General features: G+C 34.5%; 1 protein-coding gene across 1 annotated transcript; it reads right to left on the bottom strand.

The window, feature by feature from the left end:
* Nucleotides 1-342: 342 nt before the first annotated feature.
* LOC137939118 (poly [ADP-ribose] polymerase 1) lies at nt 343-14,006 on the bottom strand. The gene is made up of 20 exons (XM_068784309.1): nt 13,814-14,006; nt 12,813-12,862; nt 12,051-12,231; nt 11,373-11,565; nt 10,724-11,027; nt 9,060-9,255; nt 8,837-8,983; nt 6,806-6,866; nt 6,588-6,651; nt 6,245-6,502; nt 5,898-6,135; nt 5,668-5,780; nt 4,438-4,514; nt 4,185-4,345; nt 3,166-3,357; nt 2,934-3,042; nt 2,329-2,411; nt 2,071-2,208; nt 1,708-1,890; nt 343-689 (listed from the first exon to the last, which is right to left on the bottom strand). The coding sequence occupies exons 1-20, from the start codon at nt 13,955-13,957 to the stop codon at nt 642-644; spliced, it is 2,940 nt and encodes a 979-aa protein (XP_068640410.1). The 5' UTR covers nt 13,958-14,006; the 3' UTR covers nt 343-641.
* Nucleotides 14,007-17,792: the final 3,786 nt, after the last annotated feature.

Genomic DNA, 17,792 nt, shown 5'->3' with positions numbered 1-17,792 from the left:
GCTAAACAGAGATGGATTTTCAGGCAATAAAATTCAGTCTACCAAATGTGTAAACACGAATGAAACACTTTCTAACCTTCTATCTTGTCCAAAAATATCATCAAAAACAAATGTAAGGGTGGCATCAGGTAGGTTAGACGAAGGCCAACCTGACCCAACCTACCCCAGCCCAAAATTCCCAAACACAGGGTTTTCCCCTCACTTCACAAGATTTTCACTTTATTATTCAAAAACCTGCCTTGAACTCGACCCATACCAACCCTAAACAACTATTAAGAACCCAGTCATGATCTTTATGGTCTGAATCCTGCAAACGCAATAAAAAGATCCAGAAACACAACAGTACAAAACATATGAGCTAGCAAAATAAACAGATGCATACCAAATTGATGAACCAGGTTTCTTCCACAACCCAAACAGTGAAAGCAACAGTGACAACTTATATACACCAGTAACAGAAATTAATACATCAACTGATATTGTTTTGCTAGAGCGCAACTTGGTAGGACCCAAAAAAGTGGATCACTGATTAAGACATAAATTGGATCCAACGCTAATCCACATCAGCATCTGCAACAAAAAATCTCCAATTACCAGATACGAACCCCTAAACCCAGAAACGCGTATCTGCTACGCCATTTTCACCGCTTGTGATGAAACCGCACTTTAAGCAAAAATTGCATCTTGACCTAAGAAAAAAATAACAGAAAATCAATAAATAGTGTTAAGGAATAGTCCCACATAGATTAGTGAGTACAAAAATCTTGAGTTTATTAGTTGGTAAAGAGGTTTCCTAAATTGGCTAATCATTTTGGGATGGGCCTTGGACCCAACTTAACATGGCATCAGAGTGGGTACTCATATGTGGGCTTGCACCTAAACTATCTACTTGTAGAGCCACAAAAGAGGGCCTATACCTAAACTATCCACTTGTAGAGCCACAAAAGAGGGCCTATACCTAAACTGCTTACTCCTAAATTATTCACTGGTAGAGCCACAAAAGAGGGTCTACACGTGAGGGGGAGTGTTAAGGAATAGTCCCACATAGATTAGTAAGTACAAAGATCTTGAGTTTATTAGTTGGTAAAAAGGTTTCCTAAGTTGGCTAGTCATTTTGGGAAGGGCATTGGACCCAACTTAATAAATAGAGTATAGATGAAGATGATGCTAAAAATTCTATATTGAATGATGCAGCGAATTAAATATGCATTTAAGGAAATGAAAGTAGGGGGTAATAAATTGGAGTAATTGGTCAGACAGCATATTTTACCAGGTAAGTAGCTCCATGGACCCCAAATCAGTAGTACCAAAATAAAGCAATGACAGCTTCTAGAGAACAACACTTGAAATATTGGTAGCCCTAACCCTACTAACACATTGCTAAAGCTCTCAACTCCCTCTGAAGACCTAGACAGACTGATTTATTTCGTATTTTTTCTTGTATTCCTTGTGCTTCATGCCAACTGATAAACCTAGTTTCAGCACTATACTGGTACAGTTTTAGCTTAGGATGCAAAGTCAATAAACCTAAGTTTTCAGCCTTCAAAAAAGTAAATAGATATATACATCTGGATAATAATTTAGATGCATTCGTTGAAACAGGACTGCCATTGTAACTTGCATATTACACATATTAACCAATGATTTTTTTTAGAGAAAGAACATTCTAGTTAATTATAAATAATATATAAAATGACAGTAGCCTACCTGAGCAGTGTTATAGACAATATATTCATTATACAAAAGCTCCGAGGCTCGAATGGATGACGGAACAGGCCGCCCACTAGGAACTGTCACTTCATCCCGCCATTTTATAAACTCAGATTCTTTCGGAACATTCTTGCCTAATCCTTTGGTTGAGTGTTTCCCTTCAGGAGGCTTTTCCATATACTGAAAAGGAAATCAATATAAAAAGTAATACATTTGGATATTAAGCAACTCTGTAGACATATGTAATAAAACATGATAAGAAGACTAGACACTTTATGTAATATTATATAAGATTTTAATAGTTGGGAATGAAGAGACAGGTGAACTATTTATTTAAAAAAGAGAGACAAGTAGACTTACACAAGCTTTCTTGAGTTCATGGACCTCTCCCAAGGCAACCTCACTAAGAAGCATTAGTCCGACAGGGGATTTGTTGTCAGTATAGCAATATTGTGCACTCTTACTGACAAGATCAGCAAAATAAAGCCCTTTCCCAAACTATTACCAGAAAAAGTATATACGTTAACTCAGGCAATGCGTGCCATTTCAATAACAAAACACATAAACAAAGAGAGAACAAGAGAGAGAGAGAGAGAGAGAGAGAGAGAGAGATTCAACCATGTAACCAGTTGCAGGAGCTTCTGGAGGTGCTATTCGTAGTCCTTGGCTGAGGATACCCACAAAGTTTGTCACCCGAGAGCCTAGTGAATACAAAGCATAAAAGACTTGGTGAAAGAATGCTACAATCATCAGCTCTTTATATTGATATAATGCTAAAAAATCAGTTCTTTATACAGATACCACACTGCCACCATCAGTTCCTTACAGAAACTACACTGCAGCAAGCATCCCATGTGCTTATCTGATGCTTATCTAAAGATTTTGCATGTGTCATGTAATGCAGTTGCACCAGGGCAATCACATTAAACTCAATGCAACGTATTGCACACTATAATAAATGAGTAGGAAAAAATGTAAATGGAGCAACTTTATATAACAAACTGTCACATAAAATGTTTCATCTCATCTAATTCTGAGATTCCAAGGGAAAAACAGTTAAGTATCCAAGATAAGTCACCCTGATGGATACTGAGACAGATCTGGCGATAATATCTGATCAATCCAAACTATCTAATATTATTTAATTCGACAGAGCATCCTTCCCTATGAAAATCCAAGTTAATTTCCAAAAAATCACAATGATTTGTGTTTATTTGACTTACCATGCCAAAGGAGCATTCTATTTCCAAGTTTGTTTCTGTACTCTTCATATTTGTCATATTCACCTTCCCTTTCTAGTGAGAACACTTCCTCCAGCTCTAGACTCCAGTCCTGAGTGTGACCAAATATAATTCAGAAAATAGGATTTGTAGAATTTCACCAAAACCAAAAAATGTATAAAATCTTAACCAGCAGGAAAAATACTCAAATTCCGATAATATCAAATATTCCAACCTTGTGTGTAGGAGCATGAGTTGTTTTGAGGTACTTCTCAACTAATTGGTAATCTTCACTATTGTGAGGAACAGGGGAAATACCACAATGAAGCTTCTTATATTTTTCATCAAAAGAGTCCTCATCTTGGACACCAAAACCTACTAATCTTGAAGCTATTTCAATGTCCTGAAGAGCTTCTAGCATTTTTACCTACAAAGAGAATTCGCATAACATGTAAGTTTTATAAAAAGGAACTTTAATAAGTTAAATCATTTCTAAACTTGAGATATCATACTGATTTTGGACACAAAGTACAGTTTTTGAAACAAGAAGATTGTTAAGCAAATTAAATAGTAGATTTCAAGAAATGAGTGTACGTTCTGTCATAAATCTCAAACAAGGAGTCCATTTACATATAACACATGAAATTGCTATTTGGCTTCTGGACAAGTCCTAACCATGAGCCTCTTAAATCTAAGAATTTTCACTCTGTGGTTAGTATTTCAACACTTTTCGAAGAAAAAAGAAGAATTAAAAGAATACTTTTCCACATAAAAACAAACTAGATAATTCTCTTGGCTATTTTCTTCTTGTCCTTCAGAAGAATACCGAAAGACAACTGTGCATAAAACAACCAGAAGTTAAAAGAGTCATGACATCATATACATAAATGTTTTCAAAAGTTATTCGGGGAACAATATTGAAAAATAAGGACAAACCAAATCAAAAGAAATACTAAACAAAGAAAAAGTTATTCATGCCAGGAGTCATTAATTTGAGTTAATTTAGGTTTTTAAATTTCTAGGAAAGTGCGTTCCAATAAAACATAGATTCCAAGGGTTCACAGGTTGCAGGGAAATAAATATAATTTTGGATATTGTTTAAGTTATAAATAGTAGAAAAGGGTCTCTAGACCCTAACCTCTCCAACACTCATTTCTCCTGCAAATTTCACAATTCACAACTATCAACTGAAGAAATAGAAAATGTAAAGACACAAGGAAACCAATTATGTTTAAATTATTAAAAGACAACAACCTTGAACTTAAATTCATCTTCATCTCTAATAACATGAGGATGAATGGAAGGAATCACAGTGAAAAATCGATTACTAGCATCAATAATCAAGCTCTCTTTAACAGATGGCTCATAGTTATCATTGTTTAGTAGATTTTGTATCTCTGTTAATGCTTCAAAACCTGCAAAAGAAAACAACATGCAGTCATTCGATAATCACTGAATTTTGTACGTCTGAGCTACCAAAAAACAGACATGGCATATGTGACTTTACCCTTCTGGATGTTGCTTTTGCTGAGTTTCCCGAGAGGCATTTCTGATAAGTTTATCTCAAACTCCATCATGGCAGCTCTGCAAATGTATCAAACCATACCATCAATCAAGACAACAACGTGCTATGCTAACAATAGTCAACGTTCTCAGTTAAAACTATGATGTATATGGTTACTGGCAACTAAACCAAGCCAATTCAAGATCCTGCAACACCTCTGCTTGCTTGCAGACTGACAGTGCAAGCCAAGCACTTCAATGCTTCCAAAAAAGCCTACCTCAACAGCAAGCCAAGCTCAAGTTCACATTCACCACTCTTGAGCTCTTGCAGCACATACTCCGGCTTTTTGCACCATATACAGTTCAACAATTTCAAACACTAAACATCGTACAAGGTAAATATCAAATTTGCATAAACTGAAGTGTGAGATATTAGGGTTTGGGTTGACCGCTCTCCTATTGATAAACTAACTGATGGTAAAAATTACAATAATAACTCTACTCCCTTAACCTTAAGAATCTAATTTTCAAAAGAAAATACTTCCCTGCAAAATAAATAATTGTTTTTTGAGAAAAGGTGTTTTTTTATTAAAGCCCGAAGGCAAGGACATCAAGAGCCCAGGAGGGATCGGAAGCATTAGCAATACAATTGGCAGATCTATGGATATGAATCCATACAAAGAAAAGTAAATAAACTCCAAATATAATTTCTAACAGTAAATATGTGAGGCTTACTCAAAAAAAAAACTTTCTCAAAAAACAGTAAATATGTGAGGGCAAACTAAGAAATCGAAAAGGCAAAAGTTGGCCCACCTATTGTCAACCTCAAGCTTATACCTTTATTTTCAAAGTCAAAAAATTTTGAGCAACCAAAGCTTCAGAGAGGCCCAAGTAACCATTCTTCACCTCAAGAAAGATTGAGAATATGTTGATCAGAGATGCTGATCAAGTGACCCATAATAAGGCCAATAAGGAGCCTAAGTTCTGCTGGAAAAACATACAATCCTAAACCCATGAGCTTAGGGATATTTCCTGAGAGTGTTGTTTTCTTCTCCAAGAAAATAACCATAATTGCACCACTGATGATTTCTTCTAATAAATAAGAGTGCCCTGTAGAAATCAATTAATAGCGCCATGCAGGCATAGGAGACAAGCCATGAGGCCAGGAGGTTTCACATTGTATCCAAAGGGAAAAGCAACATGAAATTCTCTCAGAGGAAGAGCATATTTGTACCTGTAAGTTTCAACATCAAAAAGCATCTTGACTAATTCCACCAGCTGAGGAGCAAGTTTGCTCTCCTTATGATGATCTTTCTTCTTAGTCACTGGTTTGTTAACTCCATAATCCTACAAGGTTCAATAAAAAAAATATTTCACAAATGATGTGCTGATCAACAGATCATAGAAAGGCCCTTGAAAATCGAACGCAGTTCAGAGGATAAACAAATTATGAAATACTCTTACAATTTCCAGAGGAAAAAATCTGCCCGGCTGCTTTTCAAAGTTTTGCTTTTTTTCCCATGCTTCCCATGGGTTACCCGTCTTCTCAAAGAACAAGCGCTTGAACTCCCGAATACAATCTGCTTCTGGCATCTCCTCCAGCTTTGTCCCACCTATCTTTTCATTTCCTACTCGGCCCCACTTACGGAAAACATAGCAGTTGGATATTTTATCCTCTTGAATGATTTGAAGAATATAGTAGCTTTGATAAAAAGTCGAAGTCAGGCTCCACAGGAAACACATATTTAATGAGAATGAGAGAGAGAGAGAGAGAGAGAGAGAGAGAGAGAGAGAGAGAGAGAGAGAGAGACCTGTTAACGCCAGTGGATAGGTCAGACATGTTCAAAGTTGTATTGTAGACACTAGTACCATCCTCGAGGATGTGACCATAGTCTTGCAAGCCAGAGGCTCCATGAACTGCACTTTGCCCTTTGACTTTGACAGTCATTGTATCATTTTTCAAAGCTTCACTGACAAATTCCACTTTGTACTGATCAACTGCAAGCTTTTTCTTTTTTTTGAAACAGTCAACCAGATAATCCTCCCGCACAATGGGTACTTTCATCCTCCTGTCAAACGAGTGTTAGCTATGTGAAGCAAAAAAAATGAACACAAATACTCAGCCCGAAGAAAGAAATGAAAAAGAGAATTTACCGTGCTTTTCTTATCTCGATATTTTCGGCATCCAGTTCTACATTCACTACTAAACAGCTACTTTCTGCAATAACCCAAAGCATAAAACAGGAGTCACTTCTTATTGCATATACACTCTCATGGCCAAAGACTCTCATACAAGCACAAGAGTAAGATTCAAATAGGCTAGACAGGGTAGCGTTTACAGTGAGGACTCAGATACAGAAGAGACTGATCACCTTTTTTGACCTTTGAATGCACCACTCCACCCACTCCTTCAATCTTTTTCTTCCACTCACCCTGCACATTGCGTCACTAGAGCTGAGCATATTAAAATAAAGAAAAACTACAACAACAGGAGCAACAATGTTAAGAACAGTATTTTCCAAAAAAACAATGTTAAGAACAGAAATAACAACAACATCAACAGTATCAATACTGATGAGTAAGAGGAGAGAAATTCCTTGAAGAACAATAGAACAATATAAACAGTGATTTGAGTAGTAGCTATACTAGTAACTCTTCTAAGAATTTCTAGTATTTTTAGTTGTATACCACCTTTAATCAATGATAGCCAATCATTTGCTCCCTTTGATAGTCACAGAGAAAAAGACATGCTACAAAATAAAGACATGCTAACCAAAATAATCTGCAGAACAAGTAAATTTTCACCAATAGATGTAGACACTTTTAATAAATTCTTTAACAGTATTTTTAAGGGAAATGGGCCTGGAGATAATTTCTAGTAACAAGCACCTTAAGCTTTTTTTACAAGTCTATATCAGGAGAACAACTATAAATATTGCAGCAGGAGATAACTGTATCATATGAAGCAGAAACTTACCTGAATAGCTGAGAAAACAGTAAAGTATATCTCAGTTTAGAAGTTAAGAAATAAAAATAAAAAGATAAAACATTAACGTCGACTGTATTGCATTCCTTTGTTTGAGGAAAATTAGTTTTTACCATGTCATGCACACTTGCAAAGAGATAACCAGACAAACCAAGAATGTATCATCACTACCAATACTTCAAACAAGTAAACTTACATTATTCTCCCTGATTCATGCAACTAAACAAGCCTACAAGACATTTATCAACTTTTTGAGGAAAGTAACCCATAAAAATCTTTAGGAGTCCATTGCAATAGGGCGCCTTGCTTTTAATTATGATTGTATAAAATTAAAATAAGAACTTAAACTTCCTAATTGTGTCCAAGAGTTACCCCAGTGTGAGATTAAACAAGAGTTTTTCAGAGAAGGCATGTTAGACATGCCAGTTAAATATAAAATATACTTATAAACATAGATTATGTAGAGAGAGAATCTGTGGAAAACCCAACAGCAATGCCTAAAAATATAGAAAAAAAGAAATTCATCAACATGGACAACCAACCAAGCAAAGATTGTGCGTCATCTTGGCCTCTAGGACTGCCCAAGCAGGCACTACAAAGGAAGACCCAAAGTTCTAACTGGAGTGAAACATCACAAGTTACTGTTTTTAACAGTGGAAGAAATACGTGAAGAAGCAAAAGCACTGGAGAAAACGTAGAACTTTGATAAGTTTTGAAAAGTGGGGTAGATGTTTAAGAACTACTTCTACAGAAAAAGATGACTTCGTCTGGGAGCAAAACAATTTTCAGTATCGATGAAGAGAGAAATGGTATTATCAAGATCTTCATAAAACATGTCATGAAGAATTTGATTTTTCTAAACTTGTGGAACTGGTAGTTTGATATGGTAGAGAAAAACAATGAGATAAACACAAAGTTTTGCAGACTTAGGCCCTCAATTAAAAGATCAAAAGACTCCTAGCAGCAATTAAAACTTCTTTTTTTTTACGACGCATAGTTGAAGTTAGATCTTTGCTCCTTGGGAAGGCTGCCCTTCAACAAGTCTAGGCAAAAGACTGCACAAATTCATAGAAAACACCTTGACATCATTTCTTATGAGCTGATATCACAAAAATGCTTGATCAGGACATTACTATATATGTGCAAATAAAAAGGTAAATATCTAAAACATTGCAAATGGGTGGCGGGCCAGCCAAGAAAAGAAAATACCTCACTATACTGCATCATTGACTACTTTTTACATGGCAGATGATACTTTCACAGGAAAGAACTATAACAATTATTTATAATTAGCCTACACAACTCATATAAGTATAGCCTGCACAACTCATATAAGTATGGCCTACAACTTTCACAGGAAAGAACCATAACAACTATTTATAATTAGCCACAAAACAAGACAAAAAAAGAAAATTACCACAGATTCCTTCTCCAATCCTGCAATTGCAACTTTCAGATCCTCCAATTTCCCACTTTTAGATGTGTGACCAACCTCATCTGAGCATTTTGACACAGATGGAGGCAAAATCCTATCAGGTTTCTTTGCCTTCTGAGACTTGAACCACTACAAGAAAACAACACCCATCACAAGGTTGATACCAACTACAAGAACAGATACAAAAAACATTACAAATTTGTACCTTTGTAAGATAATCATTAGTTGTTTCTTCCGGTATTTTCCATTTCCCCTTCAAACGAAGGTGTTCGGTCGTTGAGTACGAACATTTGCTCCATGCCGATACATACCCATGGCAGACATATTTACCCCCAGAATAATAGAGGGAACCAGAACAAATAGGACATATATCAAGTGCTCCAAACAGCATCCCATCAGCACTTTAAAGGCAAACATCAAAGACACATGTCAGTTTTACATGAAAACCAGCGAGATCTACAAAATAAAAATAGTGGTGAACCATGTCATATCTGAAATTTTTGCAAAGTTGAGATGCATGATCACTGAATCGTTTCAAGTTGATTATACAGTGTCATTCTCCTAAGCTCACCAAATTGATCAATGTTAACTTTTATAACTTTTATAACTTTTTGGGAATGAAAATGGGTTGACCAGTTATAATAGCCTTTCCTCCACGAAGATGAAAAGAACCAGAATAAGAGAGCTACTAAATGCTCTAACAAGCAACTCGTTGGCACTTGAGGAAGAAGGCTTAGAGAAAGTTTTAAGTTTGTGACATGAAAATACCAGAAAAAGGGGCAGCTAATGGTTTTAGTGCTTCTTTGACTCTTGAGATGTTTTTAGAAAACTCAAGTCAATTAAGTTCAAGTCAAAATCAATTGTCAGCTTCCATAGGAAACTCAATATTCAGATATCTAAGTTAAGATTTTGAATTGGTTTCCCATTTCAAAGAAAAGAAAAGAAGAAGAAGAAGAAGAAGAAGAAGAAGAAAGAAAGAAAGAAAAAACTGTCTCTGTTTCTTCTCCACCGATGGCGAATTTGCTCAAAGGAAAAGAAGACATAACATGTTTTCCAACTGATTGAGTCAACCTGCAACTCAGCCAAGCAACTCACTATGAGGAGGGAACTGGCTAGGTCAGAGACTCTGACTCGACCCTTCTATTCTGGAGGAGTCACCCCCGACTCACCCCTAGTCATGCTACCAGACTTGCGAGTTCTGATCAACTCAGAAATTTGGAACCCCAAGTCAGTTCCCGGTTCTGAATAAAAAAAAAAAAAAACTGAAATACAAAAAGAGCCTCCTCCAAAGCTAAAAGAAGTGAAAAGGCACATGAAAATGCAACAAATACCAAAGGGAAGAATGAGGACTGCTCAGAAGGAGTTGATACCCATTCCTTCACCAAGTAAACATTAGCACCATTTCTAACATATTACCCAGTAGCTCAAAAAGCTCATCAAAAACTGGTACCAAAAGGTGGAAAATACAAGCAAATTTTTTAGTCAAGTGGATTTAAACAGTCAGTAGAACAAGATCGCTGGCAACAGTTCTCCTTACCAATCAATTCAAAGTTGTATACAAGTGGCCGTTGAACAAAATACCTTTTTGAGGTTTCATACAATCAAGACAAAAGCTAAATTAAGTCAGGGTATTTGGTCTTTAAACTACTGGTAATAAAGTCGCAAAGCTATACAAAGACAGCTAAACTAGATAGCAAGAGCAAAGAAACTACAGCAGACATTGTCATTACATAGAACTCTACAGAAACTGGGAATGAAAATTTCATTACTTTTTTTTGAAATGAATGAAAATTTCATTATGACCACAAAAATGTTTTAAAATAATCTTCAGGATACACTAGCACTCAAAGCTAAAGACTGGAGATTTACCAACGGTCCCGTAGATCAAATTCAGATCCTGATGAATCTTGGCTGTTAACTTCAAGCATCTCTCGCATCTCCGCTGTTGTCACATGCCTTTTAAGATCATCTTTAATGACCCACAAGGCTCTACTTTGTTCTTCCAACTTTTTGTCCAGACTGGAAGAGTCTGAATTGGAGCTCTGTTTATTTCCATCAGATTTGGCAACTTTGGTCTTTTGCTCATCGCTTGATCCGTGTTTTCTTTTAATGCCCTTTGAAGGGAGCTGCTGAGAAACTTCATCCTTAGTGTCTTGCTTCTTACCTTTGGAACCTGAGAGTTAATAATAGATTCAATTTAGGCAGCAAAAAATTCAAACTAGGAGATTAGGATCACTTTTTATTGTGGGGAAGAGAGATTTGGGATGTTGTACACAAGAAAATTTGATTTTTTACATTCCAATCTCAATACTCCAGAATCACATCCAAATCAATTATCAACTGATTAAGAAATAGTTTGATATTTTCCCTTTTTTTAAGTAATTCAAATGGCACAACTAGCAGATATACTTTTTTTCAACTTAACTAGCAGATATTCTTGATGTAATGTTTTTGCTCAGTAAGTATATTTGCAATTGGCCAAATGACCCCTCAAGTGGACAAGAATGAAAGCCCATACCATCTATTGTTTTGGTAGTAGAAGCATTCTTTTTGGCTACAGCAAGAACAGATTCCTTGTCTTCAGCCGAAAGATTATCCCAACCCGCTATCTTTTCAACCTGAACTGAAGGAGAAACTTCTATGAAACAGTTGACATGGTGCCAAGTAAGACCTTTGCGGCCTTGTCCATCATTTTTGGTAGAAACACGAATCTAACACACACAAGGCAAAAAAAAACATCATTAGTAAAATATTATGCTTAACAAAAATGAGGAAGAGAAGATACACATCATGGGATAAAATAACTAATAATATAAGCACCATGCAGAAATTTTCAACACCAGCTTAAAGAAAGCCCAATGGAGGAATCTTGAGGTTCCTAATGAGGAACACTCCAACTTTCTGTTCCAATAAAATAAACAGTATTTGACAAAAATGAACATAGCAAAACTCAAGTGCAGGGATTCTTAAATTCATCTGATAGATTTGGCAGAACTTCACCATCAAAGAAAGAGATAACATTTACAATTTATTTCCTTTGGAGCAAAGACGACTGTACAGATATGAAAATTCAGCCTCATTGAGCACAAAAAGAAAATGTTTAAAGAAAGAAAGATCACATTGATAAATTGTAAAATAGACTCTTTCCAAGCTCCAAGAATAAATCAGAAGAAGTAAATGAAATAAGCCAACATACATTTCCTTTAACGATCTTTTGACTGCAGATTTTGCAAGAAGCACGAGATGTCTGGGAGACTTCTATTGCATACTCAATTGATGGAACAGCAGATATATTCATAGAATTTCCTTCTATATATTTCTTTATCTTCTGCTGATCTTCCCATCGCAGCAAATCTATCCCTTCAACATCATCAAGCCTATAATACAAGCAAACAAAATTATTTACTGAATTAGTATTAAAATATGTTTGAATGAATTTCTTAAAGATGTCAACTAGAAGTTGGTTGAAAAAATATTGACAAACTGTTAGACTTGGTTACATGCAGGCATTCTAGTCTCTATGCCATTAGCAGTTTCAAAGTTGAATTTCTCAACCTTTGAGACCATCTTTCACTTTAAGAAAAATATGGAGGCACACTGCAACTAACAAAAATCTCCAAACGGCCAGAGCTTCCTATTTCTAAACTAAGATGATCTCAATCAGGTAAAAAAGTGTATATTTGTAATTCAACTCTGTCAAGCAGATCCTCTCAATTCGGTAAAAAGGATTCCTCAAAGCATGCAGAGATAGAGATAAGTGGCTTGAGCCTTATTTTCACAAAAAGAAAAAAGAAAAAAAATTGGCTTGGGCCTTTAGTTCAATGGTTAAATAGGGAGAAGGGTGGAGTTCAAGTCTCACCAGGGGGTAGAGGCGTGTGTGCATGTCTAGTCAACATTCCCCCCCAAACAAACAAAAAAAAAAAAAAAAATTAGAGATATAAATGGTGGAAAGACATACGATTTGATCTGGTTTGATTTCTTCAGAATGCAGTCTGCATGATTCCACATCTAGACCAAGAAAACAGTAGATTTTAGAAACTGTCACATGCAGCAAATAACACAACAGAAAGTAAAGCTGCTTTAAAATAAGTATATGCTTCACAATAAGTACGTCAAACACATATGCTAGCAACAGTTTGTTTATAGGTCAGAAGAGATGTTAAGTGAATGAAGCCAAACCCATACGATAAAGTATGTAATTTGTCAGCACCTTAGCTTTGTGCTTATCAGTATAAAGACTAACTGACTGATTTGAACACTCTAAATATAAAGTGCAAATGATTTAATAATTTACTTAGCTTGGCTTGATCAAGACTTTTACCACTTTAGTTGATCAATCACAAGCACAGCCATGACTAAATTCAAATGCAGTCAGCTTAAAAGAGAATGGATGTGCTTCTGGTATGATGAAACCATCATCTCCAAGAGAACTAGAACCCATACTCGATACAAAGAGTTATGGTACCTACAAAATAAAAATTGAATAGACAAAAACATGCTTTTTCGGTACCTAGACTAAAACGCGACGTATTTTACTAGTGTTATAAAAGAACCTCCATTTTTGTGCTAAAAATTGCAATGAATTATAAAAATTCACCCACCACCCCCTACCTGTAACACCTTGGAAAGTGTAGAAACAAGGAGCAGAAAGCAACAACGCAACCTTTTCTCCAGAGAAAAAAATTCATCACTATACCTACGTAACCGTTGGTTCAAGTACAGACAAAAAATCACCATACGAAGAACAAAAACGCCAAACGTACCAAATCATTAAAAAAAAAAAAAAAAAAAACGAAAGCAATCGAACTGGCACAAATTGCTCAATAAACATCCGAAGAGCCAGTTAATTAAGTTGATGAGCATAACGGGCTCACTGGAGCACGAGAAGATGCGATTATGAAAAACGGAAGTGAAACTAAACATGCAATGTGGCAGTGAGAGTGAGAGAAAGAACGATACGGGCATGAATCCGTCGAACTGTGAGGCAGCCACCATTTTCCCTAATCTGAGTTTTTCTTTGTCGATTGGAATCTTGCAGGATTTGCACGAAGAGCGAGAAGATTTCGCGTATTCCGCTTTCCATGGCTTCGGAGGGTTCGACATGAAGTAGAGAATGGCTACAAAGAAAGCACCGAGGAGGAGTACTCTGCAGTTCCTCAAGCACACGACCAAAGGAACTTCTGTCGTCTCGCTGTTTATTTTTGGCGCCTTGAAAACCGCGGCGCATTATAGCATTTTAATGACACGTGTTATAACATCACCAGGCTGACTTTCAAAATATAAAAAGCACATTTTTAAAAGTTATATTTATTAAAAAAAGGCCAGAAACTTACGATCATAAACCCGTCGAACTGAGTTGCAGGTTTCACTTTTCCTAGTCTAAACCTCTCGTATAAAATCGATTTCCTGCATTTCTTGCACCTTGAACGAGCAGACTTGGCGTATTCAGCTTTCCAAGCCTTCACGATAGTAGTCTCCATTGAATCAGAACTCTCTCTCTCTCTCTTCTCTCTCACAGTATCTTTATCTGGGTTGGGGTGCCGAGCTCCATGAACTCGAGCTTTCTTATATAGAAGGAGCGCCAGAGAAGCCTTCCTTTCTGTAGCAAATTTCACGGAGGAATGAGTCCTGGAGAAGCTTGATTTAATTTTGTTTGGAGAGAACAGAGTTGTGTTGGAGAAGGAAGAGTTATCTTAATCATGGTTGAAGAAATCCTTAAGAAAGACAGATGGTTTGTGGTATGAGTTGAAAAGCCAAATGTATGATAATTTTCTATTGGACATTGCGATTAGGACGAGAGAGAGAGAAAGAGAGAGTTTTGAGCCCCTAAAATTGAAAAGAAAAGAAAAAAATAAGAATTTGACTCTTATAGTAAGTTAATTCACTTTCACGCTCTCTCACTCTTGTTCTGTGCTTTCTGCCCTCTTACTTTTGCATTTGGATATAATAAAAATTAAGTATTTGTTTAAGTATTTTACTTTATATATTTAATTAAATTAAAAAAATTAATTTTTTTTAATATTTATTAATTTAAACAAGTTCAAATTTATCTTAGTTTATTAATTGAATAGTTAAATAAAAATAATCTTATACAAATTAAATCTATCAGAGTAATTTTATATAATAAAATACCCTATTTTTTATTTATATAAATCCATGATTTTAATATTGTTGGAAGATGAGGCAAACCCACACAACTAAGGAAGGCCCACACATCCAAGAGATGTAGAAGATGGACTCAAGTCCCACAGACCAAAGATAAAGCCCACTTGCCTATACAATAATGGTAGGATGGTAAATAAATAATCATCTCATAGAATAACATTGATGTAATTAGGTTAAGTATTAGGGGTATTATTGTAATATTATAGTTTGATTAATTTATGAATTGAGCTTTAGGGGGAGGGTTAGGACACAGTCTATAACCTCTTTTCTTCTTCCTCATTTCTCCCAATGAGTCCCTCTCTCTTTTTCTTCGTGAGCTACATCCATAGATTCCTAAAAATCAACAAATATTATATTTGATTTCTAATTTAAGAGTGAGAATTTAGATATTACAATGTAAAAATTTGATTAACTATTTCAATATTATAAAAGTCAGTATTTGTCTGATCATTTTATTTTATACAATTAATTAATTAACTATATTTAAATTATTTTTTATTTTAAAAGTTAAATAAATTTTTATAAATATATTAATTTAAAATTAATTAAAATAAAATTTAATTCTATTAAAGTAATTTTATATAATAAAATACATTTTTATTTATATAAATTCCTTATTTTTAATATTATATTTAATGATTATTTTAAGAGTGAGAATTTAGATATTGTAAAGTTATAATTTGATTAACATTTGGATATTATAAAAGTAAGAATTTGTTTAATCGTTTTATTTTATATATTTAATTAATTAAATAAAATTAACTTATTTTAAATTATTTATTAATTTTAAAAAATTAAAATATATTTTAGTTTAGTAAAAAAACTATCTTATAAAATTAAATCTAAAAAAGTAATTTTTATAATAAAATACCCTCTTTTTTATCTACATAAAGTTATTATTTTTAATATTATATTTAATCAATATTTTAAGAGTGAGAATTTAGATATTAAAAAGTAACAATTTGATTAAGAATTTGGATATTATAAAAGTAAAATTTGCCTAAGTATTTTACTTTTAAATATTTAATCAAATAATTTTTATTTTTTTATTTTTTTAATTATTTATTATTTTTTACAAGTTAAAATCTATCTTAACTTATTAATTGAAATTAAATAAAAATATCTGATAAAAGTTAATTCTATTTAATTTTTTAGTATTTTTCACTATTCACTAACACAAAAAATTACTTATCACTATACTTTCTATTGCGCACACTAACACAAAAAACGTAATTCGTTGTCACTAGGTAATTCACTTTTATTATTATTATTATTATTATTATTATTAATATATACATATAATAGTTTTCAAACTTGAAAATTTTATAAATTAAAAAAAAATATATATATAATGATTATTATATGAATACATAAAGGGAGAGGGCTTGCCCCTCATCCTCCAAGATGACAATAAGGGTTCCAAAAAAGGATTGAGTTGCTGAGATTGGCAAGATGAAAACGAGATAATGTCTGAAAATTTGTCTTCATTTCTGTTAATATACTCATAATTATATCTCAAACAAACTCGACTTCCTTTTGTTTTTTCTATTAATTGATTCGCTAGCGAAGGAGACGACCATGTTAGGAATTAGATGCTCTAATTCTAAACTGACAAGATCAATAATAATAATTATGAAAGAAAGGAAAGCAAACGCAGAAAAATACAACAAGATTTATATAGGTTCACCTAAACATGAAACTAGGTCCTGTCTTTCGCCGTTGTAATAATCCACTATAAAGATAAAATAGTTTATAAGAGAAATCGCACACACTTATAGGTGTTTTTCTTTAACCTCTCTTTGGTCGTAGTTTGTGATACTCCTCGAATGATGAATGATAAAAAAAAACCCTAATAGTGACACCCCAAATATAAAGAGAAAACTAGGGCAATCACGATACCAGAGTGAAACCCCCAAAGTGCCCTTAATGAAATAATAGTCAATATATCATAGACCTTTCGGGGGCTCCGCCCCCCTTCCTTCCCCCACAGCGATCTTAGGTCGATCCGTGTACCGACTCAACGTAGGGTGTAGATTAGACTCCACAACTTAACAGACCACCCATGTATAACTTTCGAAGATACGATGATTAATGGCAATGGCTATAAGAGGAAAATCGGTTCAAAAAATAAACTAATCATCAACACAAATGATGTTGTCTTTACTTCCGGGTGAAGATGCCACCAACTGGAAGATAAGTTTTTGGATGATTTCTACTGTGAGAAAGGAAATGAAGTTGTCTATGCTTCTGAGTGAAGATGCCACCAACAAGTAACAGAGCAAGTTACAGAACAAAGCAACACGACTTCCAAAAATAAACTAATCTGGTAGAGACGCTTGATAAAAAGGGAGAGAAAAAGACACCAACACCACTAAACTAAAATGATATTTGAAAACTTGATGTGCATAGATTAAGGGGGAGCTATTTCACTACATCGACAAATTTTATAAACACCTACTTATAGAGATTTTTTTATTTTTTTTATTTTTTTGAGATTAGGTTTTGTCATCATAAAAAAAGGGAGATAGTTGACCCAGCGTTGACCTCATTTTGATTTTGATGATAACAAAAGTTAACTGATCTAACATTGGCGAATCTAGCATTTTAGATACAATTTCTTCAAGAGACACACAAATCAAGGTCTATACAAAGAACTGACGAAAACTTCTCAAAGACCTCAAGTTTCACTATGTCAAAGTCATCTTGAAGAAGCACCCTCAGAAATAAGAAGCAAAGAATTGAAGACTAGAGTTTAGGCCGTCTATAAAAATCA

Source organism: Aristolochia californica, unplaced genomic scaffold (assembly GCF_029961685.1).
Source record: "Aristolochia californica isolate CCGP_79_NKW_82.1479 unplaced genomic scaffold, dmAriCali1.0.hap1 SCAF_8, whole genome shotgun sequence".
Lineage (NCBI taxonomy): Eukaryota > Viridiplantae > Streptophyta > Magnoliopsida > Piperales > Aristolochiaceae > Aristolochia > Aristolochia californica.
Note: the sequence above shows the minus strand (reverse complement) of the source record. Positions and strands in the feature narration are given on the sequence as shown.